Below are 22,144 nucleotides of genomic sequence, written 5' to 3' on the forward strand. Positions count from 1 at the left end.
CCTTCCCTCAGGGTGTTTGATTTAACTGTAACTTTTCTTCACTTTCAGGTGGTTATGGAGGCAGCGGATCAGGTTATATCTGGAAGGGACCGGCATCAACCCCAGTCCCGTGGACCTCCACGAACAGCAGCTGAGCTTGAATCAGCACAGCCGAGCCTTTAACATCGAAAGAGTGGACGATGAAAGTAGGTGGTCAGCCTGCAGTGGGCACTGCTTGATTTCTAAGTTTTGAAGCACTGATTTACATTTAATTTGCTTTTAGTGCCACTCATAACTCTTAAGAAGATACTTTTTGCTGGCTTAATTTTGTTGTGGTTATTGTTGTTGTTGTTCCTATAATCTAAAAAGTAGAACATGTTTTAAGAGGAACTGTCTGTAGGACAGGTTTGAGAACTGGTTGCTTAGGGATGGATTATCAGTCCCCGGCTGGACACTTAGGGAAAGACCTTTAAAGTCCACAGGGAAGCAGTAGAAACGGGATGAACTGGTCTGCAGGAGCTCTCATCAGTGTGTGCGTCTGCTGTTCTGTGTACTTCTCTCTTGCTCTCTGTGATTTAAGTGTATTTACTGTAGATGTCGAATAGAACTTTTCTTGGTGGAAAATTTTGCATCCCGTCTTTGAGGTTTCTGTTTGAAGTAGATTAAGGAGAATCCTGGCATATGGGAACTTGCAACATTTTCTGAGAGGGTTGAAACTTTGCTCTAATTTATTGTTTTCTTTTGTCATTTTTTTATTGCTTTCCGTAACTGTAAAGCTTACATGTTTATATATATGTATATATAAACACACACACATACATGTGCACTTGCACCTGCACACACACCTGCTCACCTGCATCAGAGATTCTTACACACTTGCAAGCACGCCACACCATGAAAAACATATGTATCTTCAAAAGATAGCGAACTGTCGCTTTCCATCAATAGTTACATCTTCACAGAGATGTGAAAAGCTGTACAGGGATCGTACTAGAAATGAACTATTCACACTTAGTCAGGCTCAGGATCCAGATGAACTTCTGACTGATGGTCCAACTGGGAATGGAAAGTAAAAATATAAGAAAATGTCTCAGAGTTTAGGGCCAGTAAATTTCTAAACAGAATGTGCATAAGTAGAGTGAGCAGGATTTCCAGAGAGGGCTGGGACGGCTGGTGCTGCTCTGGTGTGAAGGATGTGGAGTCAGCACTGTGTGTCAGCAGCAGCATCAGTCACTGCCATCACTACAGTCACTACCGTCATGGCTACATTTAACAGCACGGAGGGGACTGTCCAAGGGGCTGCTTTAGAGGGGTTTTGGATAGGACTTAGCTTTAGTAGGTGAGTTTCCAAGGATCCTGAGAGCCATTTCAAGGTGTTGTTTGATGTCTACCTTACATTCTCTTTATGTTAGCAGGAAATACTGCCTAGAAAACTTTCATTTGAGTTTTAAATACAGAAAGAGGCTTGAGATTCTATTTGATAAATGAGCTTTTCAGTTTAGAAGGAGACTAAAAGAAAGCCCTTTACATCTTTGAACTTCAATGGTGCAACTTTAAGCTACTGACATTTTTGCCGCATCTAGTGTAACCCGTCCTTGCCTAGGTTATTCTTGTTACATGTTTTAAAAAAGGATTTATTTTTATTACCAGTTCACCTTTAAAGGGGAAGGTAGCGGGGTTGGGGATTTAGCTCAGTGGTAGAGCGCTTGCCTAGCGAGCGCAAGGCCCTGGGTTCGGTCCCCAGTTCCGGGAAAAAAAAAATAAAGGGGAAGATACGCAGATTTGTTTTCTTTTTAAGTTTTAATTATATTTCTTAGTAATTATTATTTTCAAACACTTGGGAGGCAGAGGCAGTCGGATCTCTTTGAGTTTGAGTTTAAGATCTTCTACAAAGTGATTCCCAGGAATGCCAGAGCTGTATAAAAGAGAGACCCTGTGTCTGTCTTAGTTAGGGTTACTATTGCCAAGAAGACAATCACAACCAGAGCCACTCTTATAAAGGAAAGCAATTAATTAATTTCCATGCTGTGGAAATTAAGTTCTGGCCTGGGTTTTCTACCCAGCCTTGGTCATTGAATTCCCAATAAAAAAACACCCAGCCTTTATATTTTAATAAGCCTTAAGCAGCACAGGAGATGGGCAGATACCTACCCTCCATGCTGTTAGACTCTCCTTTCCTATTGATTCCTATTCCAATTATTACTTAGTAGTTATTATGTTTCATCTGGGCTGCTCTTAACTCCAGTCGGACAGCTCACAGGGCCACGTTTTCACTCCTAACCCACTTCTTCCACCCCAAACCTGTGAAACCTAAACCCCACCTCTGTCTCTTCTGCCCAGTTATTGGCTGTTGGCATCTTTATTTATTAATCAGAAATTATTTGGGGGCAGGGTCACTCAGCATCTACATGTGGACTCTCCTGTCTCTGGGGAACCTGACTTGGGACCCAAAATAAGTGTGAGAATACAAGCAGTGTTAGGCTAACCCACCACATTCCCCTCTTTGTCCAGTTAGGAACTCTTTTATTATAGTAACAAGAATGCATAGTAGGGGCTACTCTGAAACAATTAAGAAAATTATTATGAATTAACTTTAAAAGTCCAGTCTTTATTTTGTAACTTAGATGAGGTACTTATCTATTTTATCTCAATGAGTTTACAGTTCTGTACTTAAATCATTTTCTATTTTAACTTGTATTCCCATCCTAAAGCCAACTTTTCAAATCTAGAATATCTTTAATGCTAAACCATTTAGGTTTAATTATGAGACTATAACTGTCTTCAACCCCCATCAGAGATCTGAGAGGGAATTAAATATTACCTGAGTATGCAGGAAGCACAAAGACACAGCTACTAAAAGTACAGAAATGACAGAGACAGCTGACTGCCCGGACAGTCCCCAACATTTGTTACACCGTTGGAACACCTGTCTTACAGTTCAGTTAGTCCGTTATCATCGTGGCGGGAAACATGGCAGAATGGAGGCAGACTTGGTGCTGCACAAGGAGCTGAGGGCTCTACATCTTGATCCAAAGGCAGCAGAAGGAGACTGTGTGTCCACTGGGCACACCTTGAACATAGGAGACCTCAAAGCCGGCCCCCACAGTGATGCACTTCCTCCAACAAGGCCACAGATACTTATAGTACCACTCCCAGTGGGCCAACCATTCAAACTCATGAGTCAGTGGGGGCCATACCTGTTCAGACCACGCACCCTGTGTTCAAAACAGAACAAACTCCTAAAAAGCCCACATGCTATGGAATGGGGTCCATATAAAAGAAACTACCTGGATGGCAAGGGTTCATTTGCTAATAATATTTGTTGAGTATGTGCTGTTGAACATTTGTGGAGAATCCATGGGGATGAAGATTTTAAAAATCCCATTAATGATTTGTTTAAGGAAAATAAACAATACACTTTTACTGTTGTACATTTGTCAAACTGTCTGATATGAGATGTCTCAAAGCAAATTGGGATAGTGTTAAAGGTTAAAGTGAATTATAGCCTTGAATGCAAATGAAATTTAGTTTAACACAGAATCTTCTGAGTATGGCTCCTGGGCAGGTGCGGTGCTGTGGTCCCGTATTCCGGGACTTGGGCTGTCAAGCAGAATGGCACTGAGAAGTCACTTGCTGTTTCTCCTGTGGTATCGGAAGGCTTACCCCGCAGTGAGTGAGCTGAGGGGAGGGCAGACTCACACATAGCGAGATAGAAGTGCAATGTCTTTTGTAACCTAGGCTCAGGTTAGGTAGGTGCAGGATCAGCATCTGTGTTGCGGCCAAGCCATATAACCCTCTTCTGCTGTGACGTAGTGGGAGAGTGAATACTGGGTGGCAGGGTGACTAGAGCCTGGAGGCTGCCCACCATGACTGGGATGGACTCAGGAAGTGTTGACTCAGGGCAAGTGTGTAAGGAAGGGACAAGTAAGCTTTTGCTATTATGCTTACCCTATGGGAGACACTTGACTCCAGTCCTGCTGGTGACATGGGGGTAGGGGATGGGGCTGGCATTTCCAGTTGAAAAATGATAAAGGACAAAAAGTACAGGGACCTCTTTAAAGGTGACAAGATCATAATTTCCCTGATATTGAAAGTGCTTGCAGGGTTTTCTATTGCAGCGATGGAGAATATTACTTAATGGTGTAGGTTAAGATGGGATCTTTACAGATCTCAAAGGAAGGTGTCTAATGTTGACATTTCTAAAAATATTTTTGAGGTTTTTCCAATTAAAAAACCACTGCTATTTACCTACCTACCTACCTTCCTTCCTTCCTTCTTTCCTTCCTTCCTTCCTTCCTTCCTTCCTTCCTTCCTTCCTTCCTTCCTTCCTTCCTTCCTTCCTTCCTTCGTTCCTTCTCCCCTCCCCTTTCTTTTCTTTCCTTAAATTTTTTTCTGTTGGAGGATTAGAACAGTTTTCCTTTCCTTTCTCCACACCCTCATTTCTCCCCCTTCCTTGTTACCTTTCAAATTCATGGCTTCATTTTTCATCAGTGGTTGTTATGTGCATATATGTGTATATGTATATCAGTGCGAATGCCTGATATGACCTGCTCAGTCTGCATGCTACTGGCATGTGATTTTTGGCAGCTTCCTTGGCGTTGGATAGCCAGCTCTGTGCTCGTCCCTGGCTGAGTCCTTTGCTCTTAGCACCCTGGAGGCCTATAGTTCTCTGTGGAGGGTTGTGGCTTTGTGGGCTTTTCCTCATTCACCTTGGAGTGTCTGTAGTTGTCCCTGCTCAGTTCAGGTTCGCAGTCATGTTAGCGAGACTTTGTGGGTGTAGCTTCTGACATTCCCGGATCTTTCTTGGTGGGTCGCCAGCATGAGCCACGCAGGTGATTGTGAACTAAATGGGAGGTATGCTTCCTTTCAGGTGCTTAGTCTGCTCCTTCTCTAATGCTTTCCAGGTAAAACGTCGCAGTACTTTGAGAAGAATTAAAGTGTATTTTGGAGAAGTTTGATTTGTTGCTATAGGCTGGGTGACTTAGGTTTTCTCTCCCGAGCAATTCAAGATATTTGTGTTAGTTATAGTAAAGAATATAGTGGTTTTAAAGCGCTGGAGTTTTATGAACTTTTTATGAAATTCAAGGAAATCTCTCAGCTCTCTCACCTTCTACTGCAGGATCCGAGGCTTCAGGACCTCAGCTTCTGCCGGTGAGAGCGCTCAATGAAGTCTTCATTGGGGAGAGCCTGTCATCCAGGTACCTTGTAGCTCATGATATGAATGTGGAACTCAGTAATTTCTACAACCTGGCTTATAGAAGTAATGATATAAGTAGTAGGAATTGATTATTTAATAAATTATTTCCAAAGCCATAATACATACTGATAACTGTGGAAATAGGATGTTCTATGAGAAACGTTGGTGACACTTGAAATTCAACAGTTCCCCAGTCCTCACTGTACTGCTCTCCGGGGTCTTTATCAGAGTGATGAGTCGAAAGGCCCGGGAGCCTGACGCTAGGCATACGTTTGTAGTGATTCACACATATCCTGGGGAGTTTGTACTAAAATTTCTCTTCTAAAACTGAGTGTAGCTGTACATTCCTATACCCCAGCTGCTCAGGAGGCTCAGCAGTCTTGTTAGAACCCACGGCCATGGCTTGGGCCACAGTGAGAACCTGTCCTCCTCCTGGCTCTCTCCACCCTCCCTCTTCACTTTCTTGTCCTCTCCCCCTCACAACAGAGTGACAACCTCTCTTACATACATACATGTGCACATGCACATACTCTCTCTCACACACACATACATACACTCTCACACACACATATACACTCGTGCACATGCACACACTCTCTCACATACATACATACACTCACACACATACACACTCGTGCACATGCACACACACACATACACACATACTCGTGCACATGCACACTCGCACACATACACTCATATACATGTATACATACTTTCTCTCTCTCTTTCTCTCTCTCTCTCACACACACACACACAGACACACACACACACTCATACTTAAGACAAAATTTTGTCTTAGAACACATATATCTCTTCCCCTTTTCTCTCACATAAAGACACATGCACAAGAGGAGAAAAATGTCTCTACTTGTTGATGTTTTTAAAGCTAATTTGCTTTGCTCTTTTATCTATGGGATCCTATTATGAATCATATATTCCATTTCGCTGTTGTGCTTATACAATTAATATTCCTTAGTCTCACTCACTCTTGTCACTTGTGGCCTAATACTTTGGACTGGTCTGAGTGGGTTTGTTGCAGGACATCCCTTACCTTATGTCTGCGTGACGTTTACTGAACAAGCTTCAGCTAAGGTGTTTCTGACCCTGCTATGTAGTAGTTCCGTGTTTAATGTAACCATATGCACGTGTATTGACAGTTCAAGGTTAATGCCTTTATTAAGGGCTGGAGATAATCTCCGTGGCAGAGTGCTTGCCTTGCATGACTGAATCTCTAGGTTTAATTCACAGTAGTGCACGCACATGCACAAATAGAACTATTGCTAGCAAATTAATTTAATGTAAAAACATAGTGTATACTTTATTACTGATAAATGTGTTTTTTGAAATACCAGTATTTTCCCCAATCTTTAAAACACCCTGGTTACTGCCTGTAAAATAACCACCATGAAATAAAGTCAGTCCCACTGTAGTACATTACGCTTAGTTTTCCCATTTTATAGATTGTATAATTAGCTGTAGGCCGGAGTTGAGTTCACGACCTATCATGTTGCTACCAGAACCACACGACTCTATGAGAGCCATGTTATTGAGTCTTTAGTCATAACTTAGGGATCATGGCTTGTTCTCCAATCGCAAGTCATATCCTTGCATAAGAAGTTTATGACGAGAGAGATTCGCCTCTCTCGTCATAAAAGAGACCTCTACATTCCAGCTGGTACTAAGTAAATGGTTTTATTATAAATCTAGTTTATATTAAAATGGTGATGACTAATGAGGCAGAATTATTTGAACAGTGCTTTTGAATTATTGTGGTTGTTCTATTGTATATACTATTTATTCAGTGATAATACCATGTGCTGTGGGGGATGTGATCGGGATGTAAGGTGAATAAATTAACGGAAAGGAAAGAATATATTGTGAGTCTGTTATATACCATGAATAAGTGACTAGTGATACAAAGATATGTATGAAGAAGGTAATAAATAGTATGTTAACATTTTGGAGGTTAGTACAAACATTTAAAATTTTAGAATATTGTTTCAAGAAATAAAGTATTTACAGAGAATTTATAAAATACTGAAGTGAAAAACTATTTTAACATTAAGAAATGTGATCTGTCCATTCAGAAAGTTTAGTCTCATTCTGCATGTCAAATTTCACACAGCATGGAGATGATAATAGATTTTTGTGATTATAGGAGAGAGGAGAAGATGAGAAAGGCACCAGATGGCATCCGTTAAATTAAAAAGCTTTCTGAACCCGTGTTTCTATTGGAAGCCGTTTGTGGGTTACTTCACTGTGTTAGAGGAGGTGTGGCTAGCCGCAGAGAGCTGCTGTCTGTATGGCTGCACACTTGGTGCTTACTGTATAAGAGGAGGGCGATTGGGACCAGATGATGAGGGTCAGTGGGGTCTCCTAGGGCGATGTCTGCTGCTGCTGCTTTTCTGCTCTTAGGCTCTCCTTGGATCTTCAGTAAGATAAGCAAGCAGTGATTGACGCTGGAGGTGGTTGAACAGTGTGACGATTAGGGCTTATTTTTAAAGACTCTGACTTGAGCCTTAGGCAGAAAGGACATGAACACGGTAAGCGTCTGGTATTGGTCAGGCTGTGTCTTGATTTCTGTTACTTAGTGCTCACAGCAGCCGCTGGAGGAAGTGGCTGTGTTTATCAGTGAGAGCGGTGAGTTCCAGAAGGGTCAGGTAATTTGTGTAGATCTCATAATGATTTAGAAACAAAACTATTCCTCGAGCCTGTTATTCCCGATCCCAGAGCTGTGGCGAGGCTGTACTGTGCTCCGGAACCTTGTGCGCTTTGCTTGGAAGATTGGAGGGCAGCAATGGTTTTTCCTGCCTCAGTTTCCATGTTCTCAGACTGAAGAACATTTTAAAAGCCCATGTTTTTTCTTTTCTGTCTGTTCTAACCTAGAATGCCTTATTGTTGGGCTGTAGCAGTGGACAATTTAAGAAGAAATATACCCAATCTAAAGGGACTGTGAGTTTTTTTGCTGCCTTGAAAATAATTTCCCTTGAACAAAATCCTGTGAATTAACTAATCCCAATAGGCCTGCATGTAAAATGACACTAAATTTGCTCATCATTTGGGCTCCACGCCTCTGACCTGGCTATCATCCCCTCCCACTTACTTCTGATCCTCTCCGCTCTCACTCCTCACTTCTGCTTCGATCTAGCACAGTAGCAGACATGGCTGGGAATGTGGCTGCCTTGTCTGTGCATAACAGGCTTCTAATGTGCGTTCTCGAGGAAGCAAATAATTGACCAGTGAAATAGAGTAAAGGTGAATCGTAGGCCTGTTGTCCTTTATAAAGACAATGAAACTCACCAGGAACTTGGATAAGAAGTTGAAGGAGTCAGAATGAATTACTCTAGTGTTAGTGTACGCAGGTGCGTTTAATAACCTCTTTTGAAAACCTGTATCTTATTAAGATTTCCACTTCATAATTTGCTGAAGAAACAATCCGGTGTTAGTCAGTGACACAATTATTTTCAGATACAGTTTACACAGTCGGGTTTTTCATATATCAGAAGTTTTCTGTCACCCACTCTGTGTTTAAAGAATAGTGTCATGTTTGCTGGTGTCAAAAACCTCATTTGTTTTCATATTTATGGAATATTCTAAAACATGTCAATTGCTCAAGAAATTATACTTCTGACTTTTGTCTGCTGGTATAGAGTTGGTTAAGAATTTCATTCTAGTTTTATGTTAGCCCATTACCATTTAAAATGGTACACTAGCACATGGCTTAAATAAGAATTTAGCACAAAGAATTAGGTATAGAAGGAACAGGTGCCAAGAAGGTCACCCACCTAAGCATGAAGTTGTTTGAATTCTGAAATGAGGCACTGCGTTAGGTCTCATGAGAGCAGAAGCAACGCTGATTGAGAACTGTACGAGCCCTGTCTGGAGCACTCAGTTTGATAGGACGAGGGGTTTGTACATCAGGAAGCCATGCAGACAAGTAAACAGGATTCCTTCTCATGTTTTCATGCAATCAGGACTGGAATTAGCATGGTGATGTCTATGCCTGCCAAGTCAGATATGACTTGGTCAAGCTGATTTACTTAAATTTCATGAACTTTGAAGGCCTCACACAGCTCAGTGAACACAATTTTCTGTTTTCAATTCCTAGGGCTTCTTACTATGAAATTTCAGTTGATGATGGCCCATGGGAGAAGCAGAAGAGTTCAGGGCTCAATTTGTGTACTGGAACAGGATCGAAGGCCTGGTGAGTGTCTTGGAATGCTACCTGTCAAGGTGTGTGAACTTGTTTAAGCAACAAAATGTACTCTATACACTATGTGGGTGTGTCTGTGTCCTTCAGTGTGCAGGACAGCACTTCGGTGATCTGCACGCTCAAAGCTCATCTTCCTGTCTGCAGGCTTTTCCCTGTCTTCATGCACTGTTTGCCTCTGCCACTAACTGCCCAGCTCTGCCTCTAGAAGAAAAACATTACTCCCCATATCTCACTCTTCTTTTTGCTGTCCTCTGCTCTCTCCTCCCACACCATGCCAGGTCTTTGCCCTTCCCAAATCGCTGCCAGCTTTCTCAGCTTCTGCTGCTGCCACTCGGGTCTGGGCGTCATCATTTTTTGGTAGCGATTCTTTGAGCCTGGCCTCCTTTCCTCCTGGCTGTCAGCCAAACACTACCAACAGAGTAATTGTGGTAAACTGCAGAGTGCTGTGTCTGTACACACAGAGAGTGTGCATTTTCTTCCTTAACCATGGCCGGTGGTGTGTACAGACTGCCTGGTCTGACACGGACTCCCTGGAAAGTTTGGTCATGGCCGTCCTCCTCTCTTCCCCATGCCCAAGCCCTCACCGTACCTACCCATCAGCGCTCCAGACACCGCAGCCTGCTTGTCATTCTCAGCACACACCTTGTTCTCCTTTAGCCTTTTGTTTTTGTTCAATTCATCTTCTTGCTCTGGATTTCTGAATACTCTACTTTCCATCCAGGGTGAAAGCGTCCAGCCTTCAAGTGCTGTTCTCTGTAGGAAGTCATCATTAAGCTCGGGTTCTTTCCTAAGCACGATGAGTAGCTCCCCTTCATCCTACAGCGCCTTCTCTCAGTGCTGGCAGAGCACTGTTACTGGGCTAACATGCTGATGAAGGGTTTGAAAGGATGGCTTGTGTTTTTGTTTTCCTCTTGTTCAAGTTTTGTGTGTAGCAGGGTGTAGGGCCTAGTATATATTATTCAGATCTTTCTTAAATAAATGGGTGCTCTCACAAACACCATGTTAGTTTAGTTCTTAGCTGTATGCTGTGGCAAGCCTCAAATCCTAGCACTTGAGAGGCTGAGGTAAGAGGACAATAGTTTGAAGCCCTGGGGGTGACTTGGTAAGACTCCCTCACTCCTAAGTTGGCTTCTGTTGTCGTTTGTTTGCTGCGTTTTTATAGGCATTGTTTTATTTCGTTCATGAGCCAGGTTGGCGGTGTGGCTCAGTGGCTGAAGGTACTTGTGACCAAGCTCACCACAACCAGAGTTTAGTCCCCAGGGCTCACATGGTGGAAGACGGGAACTCCCGGAAGTTACTCCCTGACTTACATGTGCGTGGCAATATGTGCGCACTTCCTATCCCCCATCACATCCCCCAGATTAATAAATAATGGCAAAAATTATATCATCTGAGAAGTTGCAAAATTAGTTTTTAAGCATCTCATAAGTGTGATAATGAAGAGGTGTCACTGATCGTGGAAATACCTTTTCAACTGAAAATGGTAAGCACATCTGTTGATGTCCAAAGCGAGGATTAGAAATGGTTCCTCAAGTCTTTCCTTTTCTTCCACAGCATTCTCTGTAAGAAAGGGCACAATATTGTAACTTGAGTTCAGGTTGGGAGTTGGGCGAGCTTAATAAACCACTTAGTAGTTTCACCACGTGACCAGAAAGATAAAGATTCTGTTGCTTCATCTTGTCTTATGATTCTTGATGGAGAAAAAAAGTTTACCTGATCTTTGTTTTTGTTTTGAGTATGAATTGTGTAGAGATGTGAGACTCAGGGTATAAAAACCCCCAGGATAACAGAAGAAACCCCAGATTTAGTGTTGTCTAATATGTTAAAAACTTATCAAAGTCCAGTGTGGGCATTCCTAGTAGCTCTCCTTTAGTAGCTATTCAGGGAGGAAGGCTCCTGCCATTCTGTGGCTCTCTTGCTTTGACATGGTGACTGAGGTGATTGAGCTGCAGAAGGAGGGACACTATGGACTGTCCCCATGGGGGTGGGTGAGCCAGGCTTGACTGGCATGGTTATATAGTGAGGAGGGCTAAGATGTGAACTCTAACCATGTATATGGGCTGAAAAGTGTTTGAAGAAAGCTCGTCTTTGCACATCCAGAAATTTTCCCACTGGAGGATATAGGAATTGCAGTGCTTAGCAAGTGACTGTCCCTTCTCATCAGGCCTGCTAATGTGATACATTTGTACCCTGTAGACTGGCACCAGTTAGCTTCTTAAGACAGCTTCCAGCCTGGAGATGCCACACCTCAATTCTTACCTGGTTTATGAAATTAGGATTCTTTGTAGAAATGAGCAACATGTTAATTTCAAATCTTTGTTGTGTTTATTTTCTAGTTGCAACTTTTGTATTATCATGAATAAGGAGACTTTCCCCCTCACACCCACAGCAATATATTTTTTGTTTTTAACCATTAATTTGTAGTTGTCTCAGTTCTTTAAGAATTTTAAGAATTCTTTCTATGTTAAGTACGTCATACATTTCCCACTTTTAGTGTACTTTTAGGACAAAAACAAGATTTATGTGCTTGCTTTTTTCCAGGTCATTCAATATCAACAGGGTTGCAGCTCAGGCCGTTGAAGATGTTTTAAATATCGGTGAGTACTGGAGCAACTCGGATAGTGCGAGTTACTGTGTGCTATGTGTGCACTGCCATGTGTTCGTATCGTGTGATTTGCAATGAACTGAAGCTTCTCCCGTCTTTCCTGTCAACAGCCAGACGACAAGGAAATCTGACTCTTCCACTGAACAAAGAATTGGTAGAAAAAGGTTGGTATCACATGGTATTAGTTCCAGACAGCTTATTTCTGTCAGCTTTGAGAGAGAACGGTATATGGACAGCTGCCCAATTAGCTGTTGTGACACTGTCCTGTTAAATGTGGCTAAAAAAGATAAAGCAGGGCTTCCTTTTAGGTACATTTTTAGTTATTTTTTGTGAACACACACGTCTATGGTGCTTGTGGAAGTCAGAGCACAGCTTACAGGGTTTGGTTCTTTGATCTTTTGGAGGCAGGAGGATGGCTGCCTCCTGTAGCTTTGAATTCAAGTTACTAAGTTTAATGGGAAATATCTCTACCTGCGAGCCCTCTTGCCTCTCCTGAAGCTGGAGTTCTATACTGTTATTTGTGTTACCATGAAATACAGCCCATATGCCACGCTACTGCAACTGTAAGTTCTTCTGGGCAATAGGATCCATATGTGTTTTAAATAGGAAATGAATATTTAAGTTCATGCTGTCCCAGTAGGTTTTTCCTTAGGCATGGTCCTGATTTTCATGGTAGTAACACTGTCAAATGGATTCTGCTTGTTTTCAGTTTGAGACTTAAAGGATTTTGGTCACGGCTCGTCAGTTAGCATTAGCACTAAATCGGTACCAAGGAAAGGCAATTGGCACCTGCAGTTTCCTGTTCTATAACTTAGAGTGAACATCCTGAGAACTAAGTGGAGATAGATGTGGCGGGTGTTGAGTGTCCTGACCGCCCTCAGGGCACACAGGAATCGGATCATCACCTGGTTTGTGATGGTTTGTGTCTTACGTACACATCTGTACTAATGTTACGTCAAGGGCAGACCAGCCTAGCTGAAGTTGGACCCAGAAGACAGAGGTGGACTTTTATTTGATGTTGTATAAAGGTTTACTCAGTGGATACTTCTTTGCAGATTGAGCTGTCTACAGAAGCTAGCAGGTCCGTGGCAGTCGCTGTCACAACATTCCCAGAACCACTTTTTGGAAGTTTCTTTCATAGCTAGCACATTTTCTATTTTACTTCTGTTGTAGGTTAGATCTAAAAAAAAAAAAACAAAACCAAAACCCAAAACAAACAAACAAACAAACAAACAAAAACCCAACCAAATACGGATTTTTAACCTTAACAAGGATTTAAAAAATAATACTTTTAGTAGCAGCTGTGTACCTTAATTGTTGAGCTTTTTCCAGACTAGCATTGCTATGAAGTAATCCCGGGGCCCTGGCAGGGCCGGGCAGCAGGCACAGAACTCACAGAAGGCTCACAGCATTCAGGCCTCCTAGCGTGTGCTGCTGTGCTGCCCAAGAGGATGTCAGTACTAGGGAAAATGTTTCCAAATTATGATGGCTTTGTTTAGATAATGTCCTTACTGCAACTTCAGGAACGTACACATAAAATTCAAACAATAGTCCCACAAATAAGGCATATTATTGGACAGTCAGTCTTGCTGCTTTCTTTTAATGTGATACTCAGCTTAACTTTCCTGTGGAATTGTCCTTTTCTATTTTCTTTTTCTTTGAAGAGACAACAATCTTTGGTACACAGGCTTTACGTCATCCTCTTACCTTCCAGCAGCCAGGCTGTACCCACATGCTGCCCTGCCTGGCTTGTGTAGCTGGCTCTCACTAATGCATGCTCTGTGTGCCAAGCTTCAGGTGCTCGCTAGATAGAAAGTGGGTCCTGAACGTTTCCACAAACAGCCTGAGACACGGCAGATTCTTTGGAGAAAGTGTGCTATCATCGATGGTTTGAGGCTGTATTTTCTTTCCTTTTTTTTACTTTTTTGTTCATTTATATATTTATTATCAAAAATTAAAAGGACCAGAAGTATGGCTCAGTGTTGAAATACTTGTCTGGACACAGAGACCTTGGATTTAACCTCCAGAAGTATCAAAACTTTAAAGTGGTTTAATTTATAGCACACCATACAGTATTAATTCCTGTACATGTTGAATAATGTTTATACCAAGAATAGCATGATTGCATATTCTTTTTATAAATCATTTTATTTATTCATATTCCAAATGTTGCCCCCTTTCCCAGTCAACCTGCCAAGAGTTCTTCACTCCCTTTTACCTCTGAGAGGGTGCTCACACACCCACCCCCACCTCACCACCACCCCTATCCCCCTTCCTTGGAGCATCAATTCTCCACATCCTGTCCACTGAGGCCAGACAAGACAGTTCTCTGATATCTATCTATCTATCTATCTATCTATCTATCTATCTATCTATCTATCTATCTATCTATCTAAAATATTTATTTATTTCTGGGGGATGGGGGAGTTCACAGGCCAGCCCATGCATGCTCTTTGGTTAGTAGCTTAGTCTTTGAGAGCTCCCAGAGATCAGGGTTAATTGATACTGTTGGTTTTCCTATGGGTTGCCATCTCCTTCAGCCCCTTCAATTCTTCCCCTAACTTTTCCACTGGGGTCCCTGACCTCAGTCCAATGGTTGGCTTATCTGCATCTGTCTCTGCCAGTTGCTGGTAGAACCTCTCAGAGGACAGCCATGCTAGGCTCCTGTCAGCAAGCACAGTATGGCATTAGTAATAGTGTCAGAGTTTAGTGAGGCTGTATTTTCTTATTGTTGGCTTTGACATGATACTTGAGGAAACTTGTCATATGCCAGAATTGACATCCCAGGGTAAACCAAGGCAGGCAGCAAAGGGGTATTTACGGTGTCAGCACTACTGATGGGGAACAAAACTTAATTATCTGTGTTGGCGACAATGCCCAGTGATAACTCTGAACTCCTTTAACACTTTAAGTGTACATACATATAGACAGACAGGCATATAGACATATACACTTGATGGTTGGAGCAGAGCCCCAATGCCCTGCTTTATTTCTTCTCTCAGCCTTTTTAGACCTTCTTAGACAAAAGTTCTTTATAAAATTACCTCATAGATAAAATGCTACACAAAAGGGAATTAGTGAAGGATGTCGATAGTAAGTTCAAAGCAGTGTTTCATTCTGTAAGCTCAGTATACGTTCAAAGCAACAGTTTCACGTGGCCTTGTTTTATCATAGTGCACACCTGTGGCTTCATCCTTGGACCTGACATAGAATGGATGTTTTCCCTTGATCACAAATCTGTCCCAAGCCTATTCTCTTCTTAGTGGGGTTTATGACAGCTCCTTGTATTCCTTATTATGCAGCCTTAACTTACTGTTCTTTGAGGAGAGAGAGTACATTCTATTCTTGATTCTAACTTTATTACATCTTTCTGGCAAAACAACTAAAATCATTTCCTTAAACTTCCTTCCTATAATTATTTGAATTCTCTAGTCATTATTAACTCATGAAAATTCTTCTTCAGGTTGATCTGCAGTGAATTTGCCTAATAGGGTGGGCTGGTGCCTAGGAATCATTTGGCTATCGTCTTAGTCAGGGTTTCTAATCCTGTACAAACATCATGACCAAAAAGCAAGTTGGGGAGGAAAGGGTTTATTCAGCTTACACTTCCACATTGCTGTTCATCACCAAAGAAGTCAGGATTGGAACTCAAGCAGATCAGGAAGCAGGCGCTGATGCTGAGGCCATGGGGGATGTTACTTACTGACTTGCTTCCCCTGGCTTGCTCAGCTTGCTTTCTTATAGAACCCATGACTGCCAGCCCAGGGATGGCACCACCCACCGTGGGCTGGGCCCTCCCCCCTTGATCACTAACTGAGAAAATGCCTTAGAGCTGGTTCTCATGCAGGCATTTCCTCAAGGGAAGCTCCTTTCTCTTTGATAACTGCCGACTTCTGCTGCAACTAGGCTTCACCAAGAGCCTCTCATAGGCTCTCTTCATGGTGCCAAGCCTCAACCCCTTTGCATGATCCTTCAGTCCTGGGCCATCAGTTGCAACTGAGGCTGTACCTTCACCAATGGCCTTCCATGGCCTCTCACAGTGCCCAGCCTCAGCTGCTCTTCATGACCCCTTCATGCCTTCAAAACCAATACCACCTGGGTGACTCTTATACATTACCAAGTCCAGCCGCAACATGAGGAACAACCTTGGCTATCTCTGGAACACAGCCTCTTTGTGCTCTCAGAAAACACTTCCCAGAAGATTTCACTTCAGTGATGCTGGTCTCTTCTTAACCACCACTAATTTCTTGGCTCCAGCTGACAGCATCAATAGTCCCAGTGATGCAAAGGTTTTGCTTTAGTAGTTCTGGTATCTTGTTAATCCCAGCTGATTCTTCAGCTCCAGCTAACCAAAACTACACGATCGTCACAATCAAAACAGCAACGGCTCTAATATGAGTCTTTAATCTTCCCTCTGAAATTTCACAAGCCAGGCCTCCGTCTTCTGCACTGTTCTCAACATTATCCTCCAAGTTCCTACAGAACATCCCAATGGCTCTTCTAGCTCAAAAGGATTCTTCCAGAGTCCTTCCACAGTCCTCCCCAAAACATGGTCAGGTTGCCACAGGAATACCCCACTATGTTGGTACCAATTTGTCTTAGTCAGGGTTTCTATTCCCGCACAAACATACCAAGAAGCAAGGGTTTATTCAGGTTACACATTCACATTGTCGTTCATCACCAAAGGAAGTCAGGACTGGAACTCAAGCAGGTCAGGAAGCAGGCGCTGATGCTGAGGCCATGGAGGGATGTTACTTACTGACTTGCTTCCCCTGGCTTGCTCAGCTTGCTTTCTTATAGAACTTAAGACCACCAGCCCAGGGATGGCACCACCCACCGTGGGCTGGGCCCTCCCCCCTTGATCACTAGTTGAGAAAGTGCCTTAGAGCTGGTTCTCATGCAGGCATTTCCTCCAGGGAGGCTCCTTTCTCTGTGATAACTCCAGCTTGTGTCAAGTTGACATGCAGAACCAGCCAGTACAGCTATGTACTAGTGGCAGAAAAGGCACAGCATCGAGAAGCAATCCAGGGATGAAGTCTCCGGGGCTGTGCCTCTCCAGGGTGCACCCACTGCAGCCATGCAGAACAGTGGGCTATCTCTGGGAAACTCACTTGCCTTTCCTAGATGGCTTCTGCCAGGAACTTGACAACTCAGCTTTCAATTTTGAGTTTGTCTTACCGCTTAATTTCTCTGTGGTAGTAGTTATTTCTCGTTTTCCCAGTTGTACCTGTTTCTTCTGTTGTGGGTGATGAGTGCTTTTGTGGGTTAATAATTGAACCCAATAGTGATTTATCTCTAAGGCTTTTATGGTAGAGTGCATAATATGAGTTCCCAGGAGATAAGCACACCGAATGCTTTCAGTCTGAAACGCACGCTCCTAAATGCTTCAGATGTGGCCGTTCTTTAATGTCTGCTGTTCTTCCCTTACAGTAACAAACGAATATAACGAGTCACTGCTCTACAGTCCAGAAGAACCCAAAATACTCTTCAGTATCCGAGAGCCAATAGCAAACAGAGTTTTCTCAAGCAGCCGTCAGCGTTGTTTCTCCTCAAAGTAAGCAGCCTTAAGTCACTTCTTACACTACATTTAAAAGAGAAAAACACAGCAAGCAAAATCACCCCTTTCTTGTTGAAACCTTGTGACAAATGTATTTTTCTCTTAACATTGTAGCCTTTGCTTTACACAATTGAGTTAATTTAGATTTGCAACTCTCAGCTTGTTTGCATGCATTTATATTTAACTGTCTTATGTTAGAGTTAACTAACATGCATAGGAGAAGGCTTCGTGACAGGTGAGTGGAAAACATACCATGAAATGTACTTGAACAACTAAAAGTTGATAAAATCATTTGCAAAAGGTATCTGGTCTATCTCAAGGTACTTGAGGACGGTTTCTGAAATCACTGCCCCAGAAGCATAGACACAGGGCAGAGTGGAATTCTGTGATGTCATGCTCAAGTGTAGATGTGCTGGAGTGTGTTAAGTTCCCTGAGGTTATAATGAATAGACAGTATACATATACACATATTTCATTCCTAGACACCTTATTTTACACACACACACACACACCCCAATATCTAAAAGATTTCTATTTCTAGACATTTTGGTTAAGGGCTACTCAGCCTACATATAAAAATTCTAGTAAATCTGTAAAAGGCAGCCAGTACATTAGAAAAAGAAAGCCAAAGATACTTGGTATTTTGCAGAGGCATATTTAATAAACATCTAAAAGATGCTTAACCTTAGTCATTTGTGGAATGAAAACTCCCCACGCTGTGGGACCGAAACAGAGTTCAGTACTGGACATTACCTGCAGCGATGCAGAGTGGGTCTACTTGAAAGGAGGGGTGAGATTGGCAGCCGAGACAAAGTACTGTGCCGTGCTCATTGAACTGTATGTTAGAGACTTACTCTTCTCGGCTTACATTACATAATCCTTAGGAAAACGATACAGGAGAGTACCCTCTGCTCAGCACTTCACATCCTATAATGGAAATGACTCAGGAGCTCCATGAAGGTAACCAGGCTGCCCCACCACGAACCACTGAAGTGAATGCTTCCATCTGGAATCTTAAAATTGAGGCGTACATGTTTGCCCACGTTGTTTACAGTCACTGATTGTCCACTCAGAGAGCGGCCAGCTCTCAAAGCCAAGGCTGCTAGTTATGTTAATAAAAGCCAGAACTCACCATGGGTCAAGAGCTTTGTATTTATTTACTGAGTCCTCTTCTTCCACGCAGAGTTTGTGTTCGTTCTCGGTGTTGGGATGCCTGCATGGTTGTGGATGGAGGAACATCTTTTGAGTTTAACGACGGAGCAATTGCTTCAATGATGATCAATAAAGAAGATGAGCTTCGAACTGTGATTCTAGAACAGTGAAGAGTTTCCTCAGCTGATAGATTTGATTGGTAGACTTTTCTGCAGATACAGATGACCAGCCAGAGACCGACATTTTAATGGTTCTTATGAGGACCACCACTAGAGTCAAGGTGACAATGGGATGACGCGTGTGCTGTCCTGCTGATTCTGACAAGAGCTGTTCACTATGACAGACAGATGGACTGAATGGACTAGAATTATGTGAATCTGTATTATTTACAGTTGGTAACCAAGAGCATCGATACTCTTTAGAGAGGCAGGTTAAATAAAGGATTAAGTATTTAGGATTTGAAATTTAACTGTACAAGTGTTGTTTTCTTCCTAACTTTGTGGAATTGGCCACATGTATCAGTTGATTAGTACATTATTTTTATAGTACCTAAAAGTAAAGATTTTTAAAAATTTTGATGGAGAATTTTGATAAATCCTGATGTTGACTTAACTGAAGTTGGTAAATGTGTTTTATATAGCTAAGACTTTTCTAATTCTAGGAAACAGTCATGAGTGACTATTGATTGAAAAAAGTGGGATCATTTTAAGATTATCTGTAGACAAATTCTGACTTGTTTTGGGTAATGTCAACAATGTTAGATGAACCACATCTATGGGACAAATCATGACACTTTGTAAAGGTATTAATTTCCATAGTAATTGTTGTTCAGACAAGTAAAGGAGTCCAAAAGGCTCTTTCCTGTGTTTGAATTTCTATTACGAAAACAAGGATTAGTAGGATAACCAATGATTGTATTATGTTACAGGAGTTCAGTAAAATGTTCAAAAACCTTTAATATTGGGATGGGTTCTTTAGGAAACACCTAATACCCAGGACACAGTTTTGGAATTGCCTAAGTTAGTATTATATTCATTTACTGTATTCTAAAATACAACACATTCTAAAATTTAAACAATAGCTTTGAGGAATAAAACATCAGCGCTTCTCCATCCTCTAGTATGAAAACTACTTTTAGTTTTGGAGCAAGCTATTTTAATTCTTGCTTTTGTTTTCACAAAAATCTTCCATTGCTAAATAAGGGGTTGTCTTTTCATGCCATTTTTCAGACTTGTGTATTTTCACTTGGTGAAATTGTTTTTTTTTATTGCCAAAATGTTTATTGAAGACTCATTCTGTGCCATCATATGTTATAGCCATATATCTATATCATGTTATAGATATGTCACATATGATATAATGAAGTGTCGTACAGACATCGGAATAGACTATGGAACTTGAGCCTAGTGAGATCAGAAGTCAAAATCTAAAGCCAGGATGTATGATCAGACCATATGTTCTTAGCCTTGCCAAACAACATGCTGCTCTTAAAATGAAACAAATGGATGTCACTGTGAAGTAACTGAGATCTGTCTAGGTTTTGGTGTTTATTCAGAACACTTTCTTTGACTACATTAGGAAATAAGTGTTTTTGCTGAGCCAACTCTAATTTCTAGTTTAGCTTTTTAAAAAAGGATATATTTAAGATACCCCTTAATATGAAAGTTAAATTCTACACTATAGAAATTCCCCTAAAAGGCTTAAAATACCTTGATATGGAAAAAAAAATGCCACTCTCATCCTTACTATATCTAGATCTGGTTGTCCATGACCACCACAGATGTATTTCTATGCACCATTAACTGGTAACTAGCTGTGTGGAATTGTTCATAAGCTGCCTTTGGAAAGATATTAAAATTACTTACCATGCTGGGCTGACAGTCTAACTTCTGCTCTGTGGCAGGCAGGGATCTATTTGTAATAGACTCATGGCAGAGGATGTTGGAATATCAAAAATGTCTTTGAATGGGTTAACCTTTCATGACCACTTTATGCAAATAAAATTAAACCATTGTCTGTTCATTTTTACTTTGTTTTCTTATTTCCTAACTTTTCTGAAATCATTACCTAAAGGCCCACGTTTCCCCCTGAAGACTGTTTCTAGTCTTTACCTCACAGACGTGCCGTCTGTGCACTGTGGACTTTTTTCATTGCCATTACGTGACAGAATGATAATCTCACTCTACCTCTTCAGAGGGCAAAATGCTTAATTCAAAAATGCATTTTTCATGTAACTCAGTATTTCTGATGTTCCATTATGTTTTAATATTCTTGAATGGAGCTCCTGTGTAACCAAATTTCATTTTTTATGTAAGTAGAATAACAATTAATTATAAATATTCCTTTGAGCTAAAGGGTCAAGTAAAAAACTAAGGATACAGGGGCTGGGGAGATGGCTCAAGCATTTAAGACTCTTATTACACAAACAGAAAGACCTGAGTTCAAATCCCCAGCAGCCATCTAGAAAGCTGAGCGTGGTCAGCTTGCCCACATTAAGGAGGTACAGTACTGCCAGCTGACGGGAAGAACAGTGTGTGTGGCTGGGGCAGCAGAACCTAGTAGGTCTTTTTCCAAGGATGACATCATTAAAACCCAGACTCTGGAGCACAGAACAAATGATCTACCTTCAGGAAATATATTTCCAGGATGAAAGAAAAGCCAAGTCTTAACTCTTAAAAGAATCACTGAACGCAGGTGGAACCAGTTAGCACTGGTACAAGCCTGTCATCCCAGCAATACCTGGCAGGCAGAGACTGATGACCCCATGTTCAAAGCCAGCTGGGGCTACGCAGCCATCTTGAAGCCATCATGAGATACACAATAAGGTCTTATTTCAGAAAGCAGACAGAAAGCACACAAGGAAACAGTCGGGAGAGAGCACTTCAATCCCGTCCTGACATTAGGTGGTCACAATTAATCCATCTTTTACATATGCTGAGGTGTTTATGAACCCACAAGTCTGATTTTTGTTTTCAACTTACCATTGTATGAAGAAATGGATGAAACCCGAGTAATGAGCTGAAGCTGATAATGGGGCTCAATGTATTTCCTGTACATTGTCCATCATTAGAAACAAAAGCAGAACTCTGAACAGAACTGTAAGAACTAATCAGTAAGCCCGGGACGACCGGCCGGTGTTAAAGCGAAAGGTCAGATGAAGTATCGGAAGCTCTGGCGTGCGCTGTTGACACGGAAAACAACGTGGGCTGACACGGTGTCACATCCCAGCAGCAGGCGGAACTGAAGTCTTACTGTCACTGTTCTCGAGAGCACACGAAGGCCAATCGGCCTGGAACACTGTTCAGATGCACTGGGAACTCACTTTACCCACGAGGGGACGGGCTGCTGAAATCTATCTGACTCAAATGGCGACCCAAGCTGACGCTCTCTAAATGTAAGGACTGCAGAAAAGGACACAAGAAGTAGGTCAAGGACTTG

The 22,144-nt window shown here is 41.9% G+C and overlaps 1 protein-coding gene and 1 long non-coding RNA gene across 11 annotated transcripts in view; one reads left to right on the top strand and one right to left on the bottom strand.

The window, feature by feature from the left end:
• The window catches only part of Nadk2 (NAD kinase 2, mitochondrial), a 41,663-nt gene extending 20,935 nt beyond the window's left edge, over window positions 1-20,728 (top strand). For 5 of the 10 annotated variants that reach the window (NM_001439818.1, XM_087628401.1, XM_087628400.1 and 2 more), the window contains 7 exon segments: window positions 49-185; window positions 5,099-5,177; window positions 9,288-9,383; window positions 11,934-11,989; window positions 12,108-12,161; window positions 17,428-17,551; window positions 18,738-20,728. In NM_001439818.1, the coding sequence (NP_001426747.1) occupies window positions 49-185; window positions 5,099-5,177; window positions 9,288-9,383; window positions 11,934-11,989; window positions 12,108-12,161; window positions 17,428-17,551; window positions 18,738-18,876 (685 nt within the window). In that variant the 3' untranslated portion in view covers window positions 18,877-20,728. 10 annotated transcript variants of the gene reach the window in all.
• Window positions 15,573-18,915, bottom strand: LOC147996112 (uncharacterized). The gene is made up of 2 exons (XR_015674170.1): window positions 18,687-18,915; window positions 15,573-17,578 (listed from the first exon to the last, which is right to left on the bottom strand). It is a non-coding gene; the product is annotated as an uncharacterized LOC147996112 (long non-coding RNA).
• Window positions 20,729-22,144: the final 1,416 nt, after the last annotated feature.

This window comes from Rattus norvegicus, chromosome 2, assembly GCF_021556685.1.
Source record: "Rattus norvegicus strain SHRSP/BbbUtx chromosome 2, alternate assembly SHRSP_T2T, whole genome shotgun sequence".
Lineage (NCBI taxonomy): Eukaryota > Metazoa > Chordata > Mammalia > Rodentia > Muridae > Rattus > Rattus norvegicus.